The sequence below is a fragment of the Sus scrofa genome, unplaced genomic scaffold, assembly GCF_000003025.6.
Source record: "Sus scrofa isolate TJ Tabasco breed Duroc unplaced genomic scaffold, Sscrofa11.1 Contig1954, whole genome shotgun sequence".
Taxonomy (NCBI): domain Eukaryota; kingdom Metazoa; phylum Chordata; class Mammalia; order Artiodactyla; family Suidae; genus Sus; species Sus scrofa.
The window spans coordinates 1-17,633 of record NW_018084988.1 but is presented as its reverse complement, the minus strand read 5'-3'; the positions used below and the strand labels follow the sequence as shown (position 1 = coordinate 17,633).

General features: G+C 40.8%; 1 long non-coding RNA gene and 1 gene segment (V, D, J or C); both read left to right on the top strand.

The window, feature by feature from the left end:
* Positions 1-2,209: 2,209 nt before the first annotated feature.
* LOC110258383 lies at positions 2,210-2,682 on the top strand. The gene is made up of 2 exons (XR_002341139.1): positions 2,210-2,287; positions 2,379-2,682. It is a non-coding gene; the product is annotated as an uncharacterized LOC110258383 (long non-coding RNA).
* Positions 2,683-11,594: 8,912 nt separating this feature from the next.
* On the top strand, positions 11,595-12,345 carry LOC110258384. The segment is given in 2 exon segments: positions 11,595-11,754; positions 11,843-12,345. Coding segments are annotated over 2 exon segments (534 nt in total).
* Positions 12,346-17,633: the final 5,288 nt, after the last annotated feature.

Sequence of the window (17,633 nt, the reverse complement as noted above, 5' to 3'; positions counted from 1 at the left end):
CTGTTGTAGTGTTTACACCGGGAGGGTATCTAGGATCATGGAAATTTTTCATTTATCTCTAATATATCATGCATATTTTTGAATTTGTTTTTCTTTTAAAATGCTCTGGTCTGCGATATTGGCTATAAGCAGTTCTGTATTTCATCTTTATGAAATCCTCCTTACCGTTTTCCATATGATTGCAAGTAATCCAAAATGGCCTAGTTTGAAGTAAGAAATCATACTTGGAAAAAAAAGGGATAAAACCTGTATGCATGGAAAGTAACACTTCATATGCTCTAAAAACCAATGTTCAATGAGGAAATCAAAAGGAAATAAAACTACTTTGAAGAAAAAGGTACAATGACAACAGCCATTAAAATCTGTGGGCAAAAAAAAAAAAAAAAAAAAAAAAAAAAAAAAAAAAAAAAAAAAAAAAAAAAAAAAAAAAAAAAAAAAAAAAAAAAAAAAAAAAAAAAAAAAAAAAAAAAAAAAAAAAAAAAAAAAAAAAAAAAAAAAAAAAAAAAAAAAAAAAAAAAAAAAAAAAAAAAAAAAAAAAAAAAAAAAAAAAAAAAAAAAAAAAAAAAAAAAAAAAAAAAAAAAAAAAAAAAAAAAAAAAAAAAAAAAAAAAAAAAAAAAAAAAAAAAAAAAAAAAAAAAAAAAAAAAAAAAAAAAAAAAAAAAAAAAAAAAAAAAAAACAAAAAAAAAAAAAAAAAAAAAAAAAAAAAAAAAAAAAAAAAAAAAAAAAAAAAAAAAAAAAAAAAAAAAAAAAAAAAAAAAAAAAAAAAAAAAAAAAAAAAAAAAAAAAAAAAAAAAAAAAAAAAAAAAAAAAAAAAAAAAAAAAAAAAAAAAAAAAAAAAAAAAAAAAAAAAAAAAAAAAAAAAAAAAAAAAAAAAAAAAAAAAAAAAAAAAAAAAAAAAAAAAAAAAAAAAAAAAAAAAAAAAAAAAAAAAAAAAAAAAAAAAAAAAAAAAAAAAAAAAAAAAAAAAAAAAAAAAAAAAAAAAAAAAAAAAAAAAAAAAAAAAAAAAAAAAAAAAAAAAAAAAAAAAAAAAAAAAAAAAAAAAAAAAAAAAAAAAAAAAAAAAAAAAAAAAAAAAAAAAAAAAAAAAAAAAAAAAAAAAAAAAAAAAAAAAAAAAAAAAAAAAAAAAAAAAAAAAAAAAAAAAAAAAAAAAAAAAAAAAAAAAAAAAAAAAAAAAAAAAAAAAAAAAAAAAAAAAAAAAAAAAAAAAAAAAAAAAAAAAAAAAAAAAAAAAAAAAAAAAAAAAAAAAAAAAAAAAAAAAAAAAAAAAAAAAAAAAAAAAAAAAAAAAAAAAAAAAAAAAAAAAAAAAAAAAAAAAAAAAAAAAAAAAAAAAAAAAAAAAAAAAAAAAAAAAAAAAAAAAAAAAAAAAAAAAAAAAAAAAAAAAAAAAAAAAAAAAAAAAAAAAAAAAAAAAAAAAAAAAAAAAAAAAAAAAAAAAAAAAAAAAAAAAAAAAAAAAAAAAAAAAAAAAAAAAAAAAAAAAAAAAAAAAAAAAAAAAAAAAAAAAAAAAAAAAAAAAAAAAAAAAAAAAAAAAAAAAAAAAAAAAAAAAAAAAAAAAAAAAAAAAAAAAAAAAAAAAAAAAAAAAAAAAAAAAAAAAAAAAAAAAAAAAAAAAAAAAAAAAAAAAAAAAAAAAAAAAAAAAAAAAAAAAAAAAAAAAAAAAAAAAAAAAAAAAAAAAAAAAAAAAAAAAAAAAAAAAAAAAAAAAAAAAAAAAAAAAAAAAAAAAAAAAAAAAAAAAAAAAAAAAAAAAAAAAAAAAAAAAAAAAAAAAAAAAAAAAAAAAAAAAAAAAAAAAAAAAAAAAAAAAAAAAAAAAAAAAAAAAAAAAAAAAAAAAAAAAAAAAAAAAAAAAAAAAAAAAAAAAAAAAAAAAAAAAAAAAAAAAAAAAAAAAAAAAAAAAAAAAAAAAAAAAAAAATAAAAAAAAAAAAAAAAAAAAAAAAAAAAAAAAAAAAAAAAAAAAAAAAAAAAAAAAAAAAAAAAAAAAAAAAAAAAAAAAAAAAAAAAAAAAAAAAAAAAAAAAAAAAAAAAAAAAAAAAAAAAAAAAAAAAAAAAAAAAAAAAAAAAAAAAAAAAAAAAAAAAAAAAAAAAAAAAAAAAAAAAAAAAAAAAAAAAAAAAAAAAAAAAAAAAAAAAAAAAAAAAAAAAAAAAAAAAAAAAAAAAAAAAAAAAAAAAAAAAAAAAAAAACCGACAAAAAAAAAAAAAAAAAAAAACAATCTGCGATCAGGAAAGAACACAGACCACCCCCATGGAGTTTCGGCTGAACTGGGTGGTCTTGTTTGCTCTCTTACAATGTAAATCCTGTGGGTGGGAGAAAAAAGAGGATTTGAGGGCACCTCAGTGTGCGTGTGACAGTTTTCTGACCAGGATGTTTTGTGTTTGCAGGTGTCCAGGGTGAGGTGAAGCTGGTGGAGTCTGGAGGAGGCCTGGTGCAGCCTGGGGGTCTCTGAGACTCTCCTGTGTTGGCTCTGGATTCACCTTCAGTAGCTACAACATGATCTGGGTCCGCCAGGCTCCAGGGAAGGGGCTGGAGTGGCTGGCATATATTACTAGTAGTGGTGGTAGCACCTACTACGCAGACTCTGTGAAGGGCCGATTCACCATCTCCAGCGACAACTCCCAGAACACGGCCTATCTGCAAATGAACAGCCTGAGAACCGAAGACACGGCCCGCTATTACTGTGCAAGAGGCACAGTGAGGGGAAGGGAGTCTCGCCGACACAACCTCGCAAGACCGGTGGGCTGCAGGGGGCCTCAAGACCCACAATCACTATGTTGTTGTGTTCATGCCCAGGAGCAGGCAGAGGAGGTGAAGGCTGGTTTCCGAGGGTCTGGGGCTGCCTCTCCATGTAGATCTCCCTGGGATCTCTTTGGACACAGGATTCTTGTTACACTACATCTCTGCCACAGAAAGGCCCTGTGAGACAGAAAGTATCCTCTGCACATAGACCTAGAAACTTCGCCTTAATTAATGAGTGTTCTTCTCACAATATTGCAAAACTTGCGCAGTGTCAGAATACCTTCCTGCATTTAGGAAGACGTAATCATGAATTGCCTCTTCCTTTTACACCTCAGCCTTGCTGTTGTTACAGTTGGCTGACACTGCCAGGGTCGAGACTCCCTGCTCCCTTCGGAATATCATGCCCATGAGACCTAATGAGCAGGGCAGCACGCTGTTACCACGCTGTCTGCCGCCTCCCCGCAGTGAGCTGGGAGGTGTGCTGGCAAAATTCCTCCAGGAAGCGGATTATGAACCCAAGACCGCTCCGGATTCTGATGGGAGCAATTTTAAAAGCATGGGCCCACTAAGCATTGTACAGAACAGGGAACTATATCATGTGTCTCATGAGAAAACGTGATGAGATAAGATGAAAGAAGTGACGTGTAAGTACATCCGGATCACTTCCCTGCACGAAATGCTGGCAAAACATTTTAAGTCAGCTGCATTTCACTCCAACGCAAATGAAGAAGAAAGCCAAGCAGAGCACACAACAGCACAACATGGAAAGAAGATCCAGCCCAGAAGCAAAGCTCTCTGATCCCTGATGTAGGCTCACATCTCTTCTGCACTCCAAGTGCAGGCTGCAGAGCTTAGCTCTACGCCTCTCAAATGCGGGGACACCGACACCTACACCACACGTTTGTGTGCAGATAGAAAAACGACACAAGAGGCACTCAGTGTTGGAGCCCCCCGCCGAATATGTGTCTCCATGGCGTATTGATTACTTTACGCTAATTAAGAAGTAGCCAACACTAGGCACCTGCCCTTCTCTGTGTCCCTGAAGGGAGAATCAGACCTCCCTGGGAAGGTGCACTGCTGCATCTGGAGGCTCAACAGATTAGGAATTCGGACTAGAGGCTCTGCAAGCAAGACTGATCCCTTTTTATTTCATTTTTTAGTTATGGTTTTATTTTCTCCATTATAGCTGCTTTACAGGGTTCTGTCAATTTTCTGCTGTACAGCAAGTGACCTAGGCACACACACATTTGTACTCTCTTTATCCACACTGTCCTCCATCCTGCTCCATCATCAGTGACTAGATACGGTCACAGTGCTATACAGCAGGACCTCACTGCTCATCCATTCCAAAGGCAAGAGTTTGCATCTACTAACCCCGGATTCCCAGGCCATCCCATTCCAACGCCTTCCCCTTGGCAGCCAAAGTCTGTTCCCCAAATCCATGAGTTTCTTTTCTGTGAAAAGATCAGTATGTTCCATATATTACATCCCAGACATAAGTGATAGCCTATGGGTATTTGTCTTTCTCTTTCTGGCATACTTCACTTACCATGAGAATCTCTAGGTCCATCCATGTTGCTGCAAATGGCATTATTACGTTCTTCCTTATGGCTGAGTCACATTCCATTGTGTATATACACCACATCTTCTTAATCCATTCCTCTGTTGATGGACATATAGGTTGTTTCCATGTCTTGGCTGTTGTCAATAGCGCTGCTATAAAGGTAGGGGTGCACCACCCTTTGAATTGTGGTTTTGCCTGGCTATACGCCCAGAGTGAGATTGTTATATTACCAGGTAGCTGTATATTCAGTTTTCTGAGGAACGTCCATACAGTTTTCCATCATGGTTGTACCAATTTACAAAGGTGAAGGAGGGTTCCCTTTTCTCCACACCCTCCCTGGCGTTTGTTCTTTGTTGAGCTGCTAATGACAGCCATGCTGACAGGTGCGTGTGGATACTTCATGGTGGCTTTGACGTGCACTTCTCTGGTAAGCATTGGGCTGCACATTTGTTCATATGCCTGCTGCTGCCCATCTATATGTCTTCTTTGGTTAAATGTCTATCTAGGTCTTATGCCATTTTCCAGCTGGGTTTCCTGTTTTTGTGGTGGTTGAGTTGGATGAGTTGTTGGTAAATTTTGGAGATTAAACCTTTGTCGGTTGGATCATTTGCAAAACTTCCCTCCCATTCTGTGCACTGTCTTCTCATTGGTTTTAATGGTGTCCTTTGCCGTGCAGAAGATTTCGAGTTTCATGAGGTCCCCTTGGCTCTTTTGCGTCTTTCCTGTCTTTCTTCTAGAAAGTGGATCCAACCAGCTGTTGCTGTGACTTAGGTCAGAGAGCTTTCTGCCTGTGTCTTCCTCCTGGAATTTTACACTGTCTGGTCTTACACGTAGGTCTTTATTCCTTTGGAGTTTATTTTTGTGCAGTGTTGCACAACGTTCTGCTCTCATTCTCTTGCGTGCAGCTGTCCAGGTTTCCCAGCACCGTTGACTAAAGACACGGTCTTTCCTCCACTCTGTGATCTCGCCTCCTTCGTCGTAGATTAGTTACCTAAAGGCGAGGGGATTATCTCCAGGCCTTCTGTCCTGTTCCACCCATCTGTGTGACCGCTTTTGTGCCAGTACAATAGGGGGTTGGTGACTGAAGCTTTGTAGCAGTGTCTGAAGTCGGGGAGCCTTATTCCTCCAGGTCCCTTTCTTCCTTTCCATTCAGCTTTTGCTTTTCGAGGTCTTCTGTGTTTCCACACGAATTTCAAAATACTTTGCTCTCGTTCCGTGAAGAACGTCCTTGGTAATTGGACAGGGACTGCACTGAATCTGCAGATCGCCTGAGGCAGGTTATTGTTGTGACTATGTTGGTTCTTTCAATCCAAGAGCATGTTATAGTTTTCTTTCTTTTTTTTTAGTTTGTATGATGATTTCTGTTTTGTCTTCCATTATACCTGGTTTACAGCGCTGTCAAGAGCATGTTACACTTTCCCACCAATTTGTGTCTTTGATTTCTTTCATCAGGGTTATGGTTTCATATCACATATTTTTTGTCACTTTAGGTAGATTTATTCCTAGGTATTTTACTTTTTGATGCAATGGTAAGTGAGATTGTTTCCCTAATTTCTCCTTCTGATCTTTCATTGTTAGTATTTGGAAATGCAACTGATGTATCTGTATTAATTTTGTATCCTGAAACTTTACCAAATTCATTGATGAGCTCTATGAGTCTTCCGGTCGTGTCTTTAAGATCTTCTAAGTACACAATCATGTCACCTGCAAACAGTGATAGATTTACATCTTCTTTTCCAATTTGGAGTCCTTCTATTTCTTTTTCTTCTCGGGTTGCCATGGCTAGGACTTCCAAGGTTATATTGAATAACAATGGTGAAGAGGATCTCCTCGCCTTATTCCTGACCTCGGCAGAAGTGTTTTCAGTTTTTCATCTTTGAGAATGGGGTTTCCCATATATGGGTCTTCGTATATTGAGGTAATTCCCCTTGATGCCCACTCTCTGGCGTGCTTCTCAGGAAATGGGTGTTGAATTGTGTCCAAAGCTTTTTCTGCATCTATTGAGATGATCACATGGTTTTCATTTTTCACTTCGATGATGTGGTGTATCACCTTGATAGATTTGGGGCTATTGAAGAAGCCTTGCATCCCTGGGATAATCCTACTTCATCATGGTGTATGATCTTTTAGTGTATTTCTGTACGCAGTTTGTGACTATTTTGTTGAGTATTTTTGCAAGTATAGTCATCAGTGAAATTGGCCTGCCATATGCTGTTTTTGTGGTACCTCTATCTGCTCTTGGTATCAGGGCAATGGTCACTCCGTAGAACGGATTTGGGAGTGTTCCTTCCTCTGCAACTTGCAGAGGCACAAACCTCTGCAGATTCTCTGGGCAGAGCTGAGATGCCTGTTTGTGTCTGTGTTTTCCTTGCTCAAGCAGGTCACTGCTTTTGCAGGCAGTGGGCACAGCTTCTAGCAGTTTTTCTGGTGTTGCTTTGCTGGCACAAGCCTCGGTAGAGTCTCTGGGCAGAGCCAAGGCACCTGCGTTTTCCTTGATTGGCAGGGAGTGAGCTCTGGTGAGCCTTTCCAGGGAATGGGCCCTACCTCTCTTGGTGAAATACAGACGCCCGTGTTTCCTGCTCAAGGAGGTAGTTGCTTTTGCAGGAAGTGGGTGCTGTAGCCAGCAGTTTTTCTGATGCATCCTGCTGGTCAGACTCCCTGCAGATTTTCTGGGTGGAGCCAATCACCTGTGTTTTCCTGCATCTTTCAGAGCTGAGTGCCACCACCACCAGCAGCTCTCCTGCCCTTGGTTGGGCTCCGCTAGCACAGGGCCCCCTCCAACAAGGACCAGAAACTTGTGTAATTTCGCAGGTGGCTACCCCACCTGCTCCAAGAAGTCTGTACCCCAAGGGCAGGGCTGATTCCCAGCCATTGTTAGGCAGCTGCTTTGGCCAAGTGCTGTCCAAGCTGAGGCAGGCACTGTCCTGCAGCTTGAGAAAGCTGGCACAGGGAAAAAGGCTGCAGTGGTGCATCCCCAAACAGTGGTGTCTAGTCTCTAAGCCCAAATGGTTGGCTTCTGCTTAGATGCCCTCCACTGTGCTTTCCCTGCACTCTAGTCCCTCCAGGCTGTTCCTGCCTGACGCACTGTGGTTTTTCCCCTTGGAGCTGGCCCCAGCTCCCTCTTTGGGTCCGACCTCTAAGCCCAACGTTTTAGTTCCCAACACCTGCTGGCACCCGCTTATGGTGACCTTTGTCCATAGCACTGACCGTTTTCGGAGGCATCTCTCCTGCTGAACGGTTCCAGACCATCTGTGCAGCCCTCCGTTTTTGGCTGATCTCATCGCTGGTCAGGGAGGTTCCTGGGGTGCAGGAGCTGTTTCACTTTTCAGCTCCCACCTGGGAGAGCAGGTCCTGTCTCCTTTCCTTTCACGACGCCTTCTGTTGTTCTTTATGTCCTATCTGGTTTGGTACTATTTTTGTTATTCGATCGTAATCTAGATTTCTGATGTCACTTTTTCACAAATTTCCTGTGGGAATAGTTCCAGATATGGTTGTATATTCAATGTATTTGTAGGTGTAGATTGGCCTTATGTCCTGCTGCTCTGACATCTTAGACCTCCTCTCTCTGATTACTGTACCTTTGTAATCTTCTCTGAAATATGAGAGAGTTATGCCTCCTGCCTACTTTCTTCCTTTCTTTTTTTTTCTTTGACAATTCTGGTCCTTTTAGGGTTCCATGTAAATTTTTGTATTGGTTGTATAAGTTCTATTTAAGAAAAAAAGGCATAGGTAACTTAAATGGGATTGAATTACATTTGTAGATTTCTTTGGGCATTATAGGCATTTTACGGATATCGATTCTTCAAATCCAGGAGCATGGGATAGCTTTCCATTTCTTTGAATCCTCTTTCATTTCCTTGATGAAAGTTTTATAGTTCCCAGTCTAAGAAAGTTTCACCCCCGGGCAGCATTATTCCTAAGGATTCCGTTTGGGGGGGTGCAATTTTTAAAGGTTGTATTACTTTATATTCCTTTTCTAAGAGATCATTGCTATTATACAGACATGCAAACTGTTCCTGAATGTTAATCTTGTATCCTGATAGTTGGCTGAATTCGCTGGTCAGTTTGAGCAGGTTTTCTGCAGAGTATTTTTGATTGTTATATATACTATCATGTCATCTTCATAACGATACAATTTTATCTCTTCTCTTCCAATGTGGATACACTGTAGTTCTTTTGTTGGTCTCGTACCATTCCAAGGACGTCCAACCCTGTGTTGAATAAAAGCGATGAGAGTGGGCATTCTTGTCTTGTTCTGGACTTAGGTGAGAACGTCTCCAGCTTTGCTCCCAATAGCATCACGTTGGCTGAAGGCTTCTCAAAAATGAATTTTAGGTTAATGTTCATGCCCTCAAGACAAACTGTGGTGAGTTTTCATCATGGGTGGATGTTGGATTTTGTCGAATGCTTGTTCTGCATCTCCTGAGATAAGCCTGTGGTTTTTGACTTTTCTTAGTGTGTGTATATCGTAGATTCACTTGCCTATGTTGAACCACCTTGTGACCTTGGCATGCATCCCACTTGCTCGTGGTATATGCTTTTTTTTTTCTGTGCTCTTGGATTTCTTGGTGAAAATTTGGTTGACTATATTTGTAGAGAGTGTTTCTATTACATATGCAACTTCATTTCTAGTGATAGGCCTGGTCAAATGATGTATTTCTTCCTAATTCACTTTGGTGGGCCATATGTCTCTAGAAACGTGTGCATTTCATCTAGGATGTCAAATTTGTTGGGACGTAATGGGTCATGGGGGTTCTCTTACATTTTTTTGTACTTCTGCAGTATCCATTGAGATTTCTCCCTTTCATTTCTCATGTTGTTGATTTGGTTTTTCTCTCTCTTATTTGCTTGGTGAGTCTGGCCTGGGCTTGTCAATTGTCTTTACTTTTCAAAGAACCAGCTCTTGTTTTTTTTTTTTTTTTTTTTTTTTTTTTTTTTTTTTTTTTTTTTTTTTTGTCTTTTTGCTATTTCTTTGGGCCACTCCCGCGGCATATGGAGGTTCCCAGGCTAGGGGTCGAATCGGAGCTGTAGCCACCGGCCTATGGCAGAGCCACAGCAACATGGGATCCGAGCCGCGTCTGCAACCTACACCACAGCTCACGGCAACGCCGGATCGTTAACCCACTGAGCAAGGGCAGGGACCGAACCCGCAAACTCATGGTTCCTAGTCGGATTTGTTAACCACTGCGCCACGATGGGAACTCCAGCTCTTGTTTTGATTGATATTTTCTTATTGTTTAACATATATTTTAAATATATTTGATTTGCAATGTTCAAACAATTTCTGCTGTATGTCAAAGTGACACGGATACATGTGTGTGTGTGTGTGTGTGTGTGTGTGTGTCTGTGTGTGTATTTGCTTTTCTCTATAGCCTTTCGAATCTCTGTTTTACTCTTTTCCTCTCTAATCCTTATGGTTTCCTTCCTTCTGCTGACGTTAGAGGTTTTTTGGTTTTTCTTTGTTCCAGTTCATTTAGGTGGTAGGTTATGTTGCTGCTATGAGGCCTCCATTGCTATAAACGTCCCTCAGAGACCTGCTTGGGCATCATCCCATAGATTTTGAATGGTTGTGTTTGCATTGTCTTCTTTCTCGAGGTAGTTTTTTAATTCTTTTTATTTTTTACTGCATTTTTAGGGCAGCACTTGGGGCATATGGAATTTTCCAGGCTAGGGGTCGAATAGGAGCTACAGTTGCTGGCCACAGCCACAGCCACAGCCACAGCCACAGCCACTTGGGATGGGAGCCAAGACTGCAGCCTACGCCACAGCTCACAGCAATGCCAGATCCTTAACCCAATGGGCAAGAAGTGGTCTCGAGCACGCACACTCATGGATACGAGTTGGACTGATTTCTGCTGCCTACGATGGAAATGTCTATAATTTCCTTTTTGATTTCATCACTGACCCGTCGGATTTCACTAGCATGGTTTTCAGTCTCCAGGTGTGCAGGTTTTTTCCCAATTTTTTCCTACGAATGACTTCCTTAATGCAATTATTGACTTGGTAAGAACTTGCCACAGAACATAAATCCATAGATTTGAAGAGCAGACGTGTGTTTGCCGAGGGGGAGGGGGAGGGGACAGGATGGATTGGGAGTTTGTGGTTAATCGATGCACACTCCGGCATTGGGAGTGGAAAAGCAGTGGGATCCGGCTGTACAGCTCAGGGAACTGTATCGAGTCACTTGAGACAGAACATGATAGGGGATTAGGTGTGAAAAAGGACACATGTGTGTGTGTGTCAGGGTCACTTTGTGGTACAATACAAATCAGCAGAATACAGTAAATCATATCGACTGCAAAAAACAGAAATCTTTTTAAACGTCTAATGATAAATCATAATACAATAAAATATGTTTAAAAAGAATGTTTATATAAGCATAACTGAACTATTTTGCTATACAGCCAAGTTAACATAACATGGTAAAGCACCTCTATTTCAATAAAATAATTTTAAATAAAAATGAATACAGTACTACCATGTAGTCCAGATATCCCACTCGAGAATATCTATAAGAAGAAAACCGTAACTAAAAATGTACTTGAGGAGTTCCCACTGTGGCTCAGTGGAAACGAATCCAACTATAGGAGCCATGAGGTTGCAGGTTCGATCCCTGGCCTCGCTCAGTGGGTTAAGGATATGGCATTGCCGTGAGCTGTGGTGTACGTCGCAGAATCGATCGGATCCTGCTTTGCTGTGACTGTGGCAAAGGCCGGCAGTTGTAGCTCTGACTTGACGCCCTAGCCTGGGAACCTCCATAGGCCACGCGTGTGGCCCTCAAAGCAAAAACTCCACAACACAACCCACTTTAGAGACCGTTGTGCTTTTCCCACGAATCCTGATGATAAATTTCCAGGAAAACGCTACCACAGAACAATGTCATCATGTTCTCCTCAGGGAGGGGTCTGCCCGCCCCTCCAGGCATGCCCACTCTGTCCTGGAACTGCCCAGGGCAGCGGAGTGTTCAGCAGGAAGACCTCGAGTGCCGACCCGAGGAGGGACTCCCAGCACGTGTGTGTCCCCGGACCCTCCGCACACCCTCTACGTGCCCAGTTGAAGTTAACCCCTCGAGTAAGAGGAACACAACGACTTCTACACCAGAGGGGCCTGTGCAAGTGTGCAATCAGCATAGCACATGTGCATATGTGCTTCCTGTGAAGAAAGTGACATAACGAAAACATATTTCCCTAAAGGCTCTCGGCACAACCAACGGCAAGACACGCACACCTTCTCTTGGGAAGGGCCCTTTCAGGGTCATGCGATGCCATAGCCGCTTATATACTAGGAGGCCATGCAAATGGGTTCCTCCCTCAGCAGATAAAACCAGCCCTGCCATGACCCTGCAGCTCTGGCAAGGAGCCCAGCCCCAGGACCCCGTTCTGTGATCCGGAAAGAACACAGACCACCCTCCATGGAGTTTCGGCCGAACTGGGTGGTCTTGTTTGCTCTCTTACAAGGTAAATCCTGGAGGGAAAGAAAGAGGATTGGAGGGGACCTCAGTGGGTGTGTGACAGTTTTCTGACCAGGATGTCTTTGTGTTTGCAGGTGTCCAGGGTGAGGAGAAGCTGGTGGAGTCTGGAGGAGGCCTGGTGCAGCCTGGGGGGTCTCTGAGACTCTCCTGTGTCGGCTCTGGATTCGACCTCAGTGACTACGCTTTCAGCTGGGTCTGCCAGGCTCCAGGGAAGGGGCTGGAGTGGCTGGCAGCTATTAGTACTAGTGGTAGTAGCACCTACTACGCAGACTCTGTGAAGGGCCGATTCACCATCTCCAGAGACAACTCCCAGAACACGGCCTATCTGCAAATGAACAGCCTGAGAACCGAAGACACGGCCCGGTATTACTGTGCAACAGGCACAGTGAGGGGAAGGCATGTCAGCCCAGACAAAAACCTCTCTGCAGGGACACAGGGTATGGGCTGCAGGGGGCACTCAAGACCCACAATCACTATGTGTGTGCTTCATGCCCAGGAGCAGGTGCAGAGGGAGGTGAAGGGCTGGTTTCCTGCCAGGGTCTGGGGCTGCCTCTCCATGTAGCATCTCCCTGGGGATCCTCTTTGGACACATGATTCTGTGCTTACACTACAGGCTCTGCAACACAAAGGCCCTCTGAGACAGGAAGAAAATTTAGTGTCATGCACAGTAGACATAGACTAATTTACGATTTCAATTCCTGATTGTTCTCGTCCAAATATTGAAAAAATGGAGCAGGTTCAGACATACCACACTGGCTTTAAGCAGAGGGAATCATAGACTTGCTTCCTCCTTTGGAATCTCAGTCCTTGCTTGTTGTTAGGTTGGCAGACACTGCCAGGGTCGTGGCTCCTTGCTTTCCTGTAATTCTGATGCATGCAGAGCCTAAAAGCAGGGTATCACACCAGGACACTCACGGGCCCCCAGGAATGATGCCAGGTAGAGAGGACGTGGGTGGACTTTCCTTTCTGGGCTCTTGCTTCCTGGTGCAATACACTCTCCTTCGACATAGGTGCTGCCTGCATCCTGTTCTGCTCTGTACGTTACATGGTGACAAATAGGATCCAGGAAAATTATCTCAATCAACACGTAGATAATTGGTCGGGAACGTTTACACTCAGGCAGATGATAACATGTGGATTTTCTGCAAGTGCTGTAAACCAATGGGCAGGATCCCGCCTTCACCACACAGTCCGAGGTGAGCACTAGGCAGCAAGAGATACACCCCTGCTCTCTCATTCCAGGAAGCCATCACTGCAACCTCACTAGCCATTGCCAACTCTCTCCAGGAATTCCTGTGAGGGGTGGGGAGCAGGTCCAGTTTTGAAAGCTCAGGCCTGGGAGTTCCCGTCGTGGCACAGTGATTAACAAATCTGACTAGCAACCATGAGGTTGCGGGTTCGATCCCTGGCCTTCCTCATTGTGTTAAGGGTCCGGAGTTGCTGTGCGCTGTGGTATAGGTCACAGACGTGGCTCCCATCCTGCGTTGCTCTGGCTCTGGTGGAGGCCGGCGGCTACAGCTCTGATTAGACCCCTAGCCTGGGAACCCCCATATGCCACAAGAATGGCCCACGAAATGGCAAAGAGACAAAAAAAGGGGAAAAAAAGGAAGGGAAAGAAACCACAGGCCCTGTTAGCAAAGTATAGACTTGGGAACTACATCCAATCTCTTGGGATAAATTATGAAGACGAGAATATGGAAGAAGAATGTACATATAAGTATATCTGGATTGCTCTACACAGAAGAAGTTGGCACAACACTGTAAATCACCTATGCTTTAATGTAAAACAAACCATAAAGACAAGCAAAACAGCAAGAGTTCTCTGTTCCCTGACGTAGCCTCCACCGCTCTGCTGCATTCCACGTGCAGGCTGCAGAGCATAGAGCTACCTCCTTCAAGGGCAGGTACACCTAGACCTACGCCACATGTCTGTGTGCAGAGAGAAAAACAACATAACACGTGAGCCTCCCATATATGTGTCTCCATGGCGCGTTGATTCCTCTGAGTTAAAGTTACTTAAAGAGCATCCAACGCAGAGCGTCCTTCTGACCCCCTCTGTGTCCCTGAAGGAAGAATCAAACCTCCCCTGGGCAGGTGCACCTGCTGCATCTGGAGGGTCAACAGATTCGGGAATTCCGGCCTAGAGGCCTCTGTCAGCAAACCAATTCCCTTTTTTTAGTAGAAATAATTACTTTAGTTTAGTTCCATTTAGTTTTTATTTCCCAATGCATTATTTTTTCCTCTGTCATACAGCATGGTGACCCAGCTACGCATACATGGATACATTCTTTTTTTCTCACATTCTCTTGCTCCATCTTGTGACTAGACACAGTGTCCAATGTGACACAGCAGGATCTCATTGCTACTCCATTCCAAAGGCAATAGTCTGCATCTATTAACCCCAAGCTCTCAAACCCTCCACTCCTCTTGGCAAACGCAAGTCTCTTCTCCAAGTCCATGATTTTCTTTTCTGTGGAGCGGATCGTTCATTCTGTCTGCTAGATTCCAGATATAAGCGACATCATGTGGTACTGGTCTTTCTCTGTCTCACTTACTTCACTCAGGATGAGGGTCTCCAATTCCATCCATGCGGCTGCAAATGGCATGGTTCTGTTCTTTTTTATGGCTGAGTCGTATTCCATTGTGGGTATATACCACATCTTCCTGATCCAATTGTCTGTTGATGGACATTTGGGTTGCTTCCACGTCTTGGCCGTTGTGAATAGTGCTGCAATGAACATGTGGGTGTGTGTGTCTTTTTCAAGGAAAGTTTTGTCCGGATATATGCCCAAGAGTGGGATTGCGGGGTCATATGGAAGTTCTATGTATAGTTTTCTGTGGTATCTCCACACTGTTCTCCATAGTGGTGGTAGCAGCTTACGTTCCCACCAACAGTGCAGGAGGGTTCCCTTTTCTCCACGCCCCCTCCAGCACTTGTTATGTGTGGACGTGTTAATGACGGCCATTCTGACTGGGTGAGGGGGTATCTCAGAGTAATTCTGGTTTGATTTCCCCTAATAGTCAGGGAGGGTGAACATGTCTTCATGTGCTTGTTGGCCATCTGTGTATCTTCCTTGGAGAAATGTCTCTTCAGATCTTTTGCCCATTTTCTCAGTGGGTTGTGGGCTTTTTTGCTGTTGAGTTACATAAGCTGTGTGTGTGTTTTAGAGATTAAGCCCTTGTCAGTTGCATCATTTGAAAATACTTCTCCCATTCTGTAAGCTGTCTCTTGGTTTTTCTTTTTCCTTTTCTTTGCTGAGCAAAAGCTTGTCAGTTTGATGAGGTCCCATTGCTTTATTTTTGCTCTTATTTCTGTTGCTTTGGGAGACTGACCTGAGAAAACATTGGTAAGGTTGATGTCAGAGAATGTTCTGCCTTTGTTCCCTTCCAGGACTTTGATGGTGTCTTGTCTTACACTGAAGTCTCTCAGCCACGTTGAGTTTATATCTGTGCATGGTGTGCGGGGGTGTTCTGCTTTCCATGCAGCTGCCCAGGTTTCCCAGCACTTCTTGCTGAAAAGACAGTCTTTTCCCATTTTTCTGTCCTTGCCTCCTTTGGCAAAGATTAAGTGACCGTAGGTGTCGGGGTTTGATTCCGGGTTCTCTCTTCTGATCCCGTGGTCTGTCTGTCGGTTTTGGTACCAGTACCACACGGTCCTGAGGACTGAGGCTTTGTGATATTGCCTGAGGTCTGGGAGAGTGATGCCTCCTGCTTGGTTTGTGTTCCTCAGGATTGCCTTGGCAATTCTGGGTCTTTGGTGGCTCCATAGAAATGTTCGGATAGTTTGTTGCACTTCTGTGAAAAATGTCATGGGTAATTAGATAGGGATTGTGTTGAACCTGCAGATCGCTTTGGGAGGTATGGCCATTTTCACAGCATTAAGTTTACCAACCCAGGAGCATGGAGTATCTTTCCCTTTCTTTCCGTCTTCTTTCCTTTCTTGATGAAAGTTTTATAGCTCTCGGCATACAGGTCCTCTGCCCCCTTGGTCAGGTGTATTCCCAGGTGTTTGCATTTTGGGGGTGCAATTGTAAAAGGTATTGTGCCTTCACATTCCTTCTCTAAAGTTTCATTGTGCGTAGACAGAAATGTGACTGATTTCTGAATGTGAATCTTGCATCCTGCTACTTTGCTGAATTTGGTGATCAGTTCTAGTAATTTTTTGGCTGAGGCCTTAGGGTTTTCCATCCATATACACATATGCATGTCATCTGCATGCAGTGGCGGTTTCATCTCTCCTCCTCCTCCTATGCGGACGCCTTTTACTTCGTTTGCTTCTCTGATTGCTGTGGCAGGACCGCCAGGGCTGTGTTGAGTGACAAGAACATCCCTGTCTTGTTCCAGATTTTAGCAGGAAGGCTTTCAGCTTTGCTCCATTGAGGGTTGTACTGGCTGTGGGTTGTCATAAAGGGCTTCGATTATGCGAAGGAATATTCCCTCTATACCCACTTTGGTGAGAGCTTTCATCATGAATGGATGTTGGACTTTGTCTAATGCTCTTTCTGCATCTATTGAGGTGATCATGTGGTTTGGCACTTCTCTTAATGTGGGTAGAACATAGGTTGATTTGCGTATGTTGAAGATCCTCGCAAACTTGATATGAGGCCATTTGGCCATGGAGTCTGCTTTTGTCTTATGTATTGTTGGTTTGTTTGGCTAAACTTTGTTGAGAATATTTGTCGGGAGTGATTTCATTACATATGCACTTGCATTTCGGGTGATAGTTCTGGTCAAAGTATGTATTTCTCCTTAAGTCAGTTTGGCTGGGCTGTAAGTCTAGAAACTTGTCCATTTCGTCTCGGATGTCAAATTTATGGCCTGTCATTGTTCATGGTGTTCTCGTGGGATTTTTGGTGTTCTGCAGCATCCATTAGATTTTTCCTTTCTCACCTGACCTCTTTGCTGTACAGTGGGAAAATTAAAAAAAAATTATTAAAAAGAAAAAAAAGAGCAGGAGTTCCCATCATGGTGCAGTGGTTAACAAATCTGACTAGGAACTCTGAGTTTGTGGGTTCCGGTCTCTGCCCTTGCTCAGTGGGTTAACGATCCGGCGTTGCCATGAGCTCTGGTGTAGGTGGCAGACTCGCTGGATCCTGCGTTGCTGTGGCTCTTGCGTAGCCGAGTGACTACAGCTCTGATTAGACCCCTAGCCTGGAACTTCCATATGCTGCCGGAGCGGCCCAAGAAATACCAAAAAGACAAAAAAAAAAAAAAAAAAAAAAAGTGCAAATTAAAAAAAAAAAAGATATTTCCTTTCTCATTTCTTGGTTTGTGTATATGGTTTCTCTCTCAGATCTTGTTGAGAATTCTGTCCTGATGCTTGGCAATTTGATTTGCCTTTCAAAGTACCATCTCCTGGTCTGATTCTATTTTCTTCTTTTAACATAATTTATTATAGTTGCTATAAAATATTCTATTAATTTCAGTTGTACAGCACGTGAAGGGTTATATATATATATATGAGAATCCGTTTTTCGTCTATTTTTTAAGTGCTATTTCATAGATTTCTTCTCAGCTCCATATGATGACCATCCTTCTGCTAACGTTCCAGGGATTTTTTTTTTCCTTTCCCTAATTCCTTAGGTGATAGCTTAGGCTGCATAGCCATCAAATCGTGTAATGACACCTTTGGGGGCATCCATAGATTTGGAATGGCTGTGTTTTCACTGTCATTTTCCTTGATGTGTTTGATTTTCCTTTTGATATCCTGACTGAACACTGGATTATTAGAAGCATGTATTTAACTTTCCAGGCACACAGATTTTATCCATTTCTCCAGGAATGATTTCTTTGCTTTCAGTATAGGCATTTGGGTACATGCAACCACTATGGAGAACAGTAGGGAGGTTACTTAAAGGAATGAAG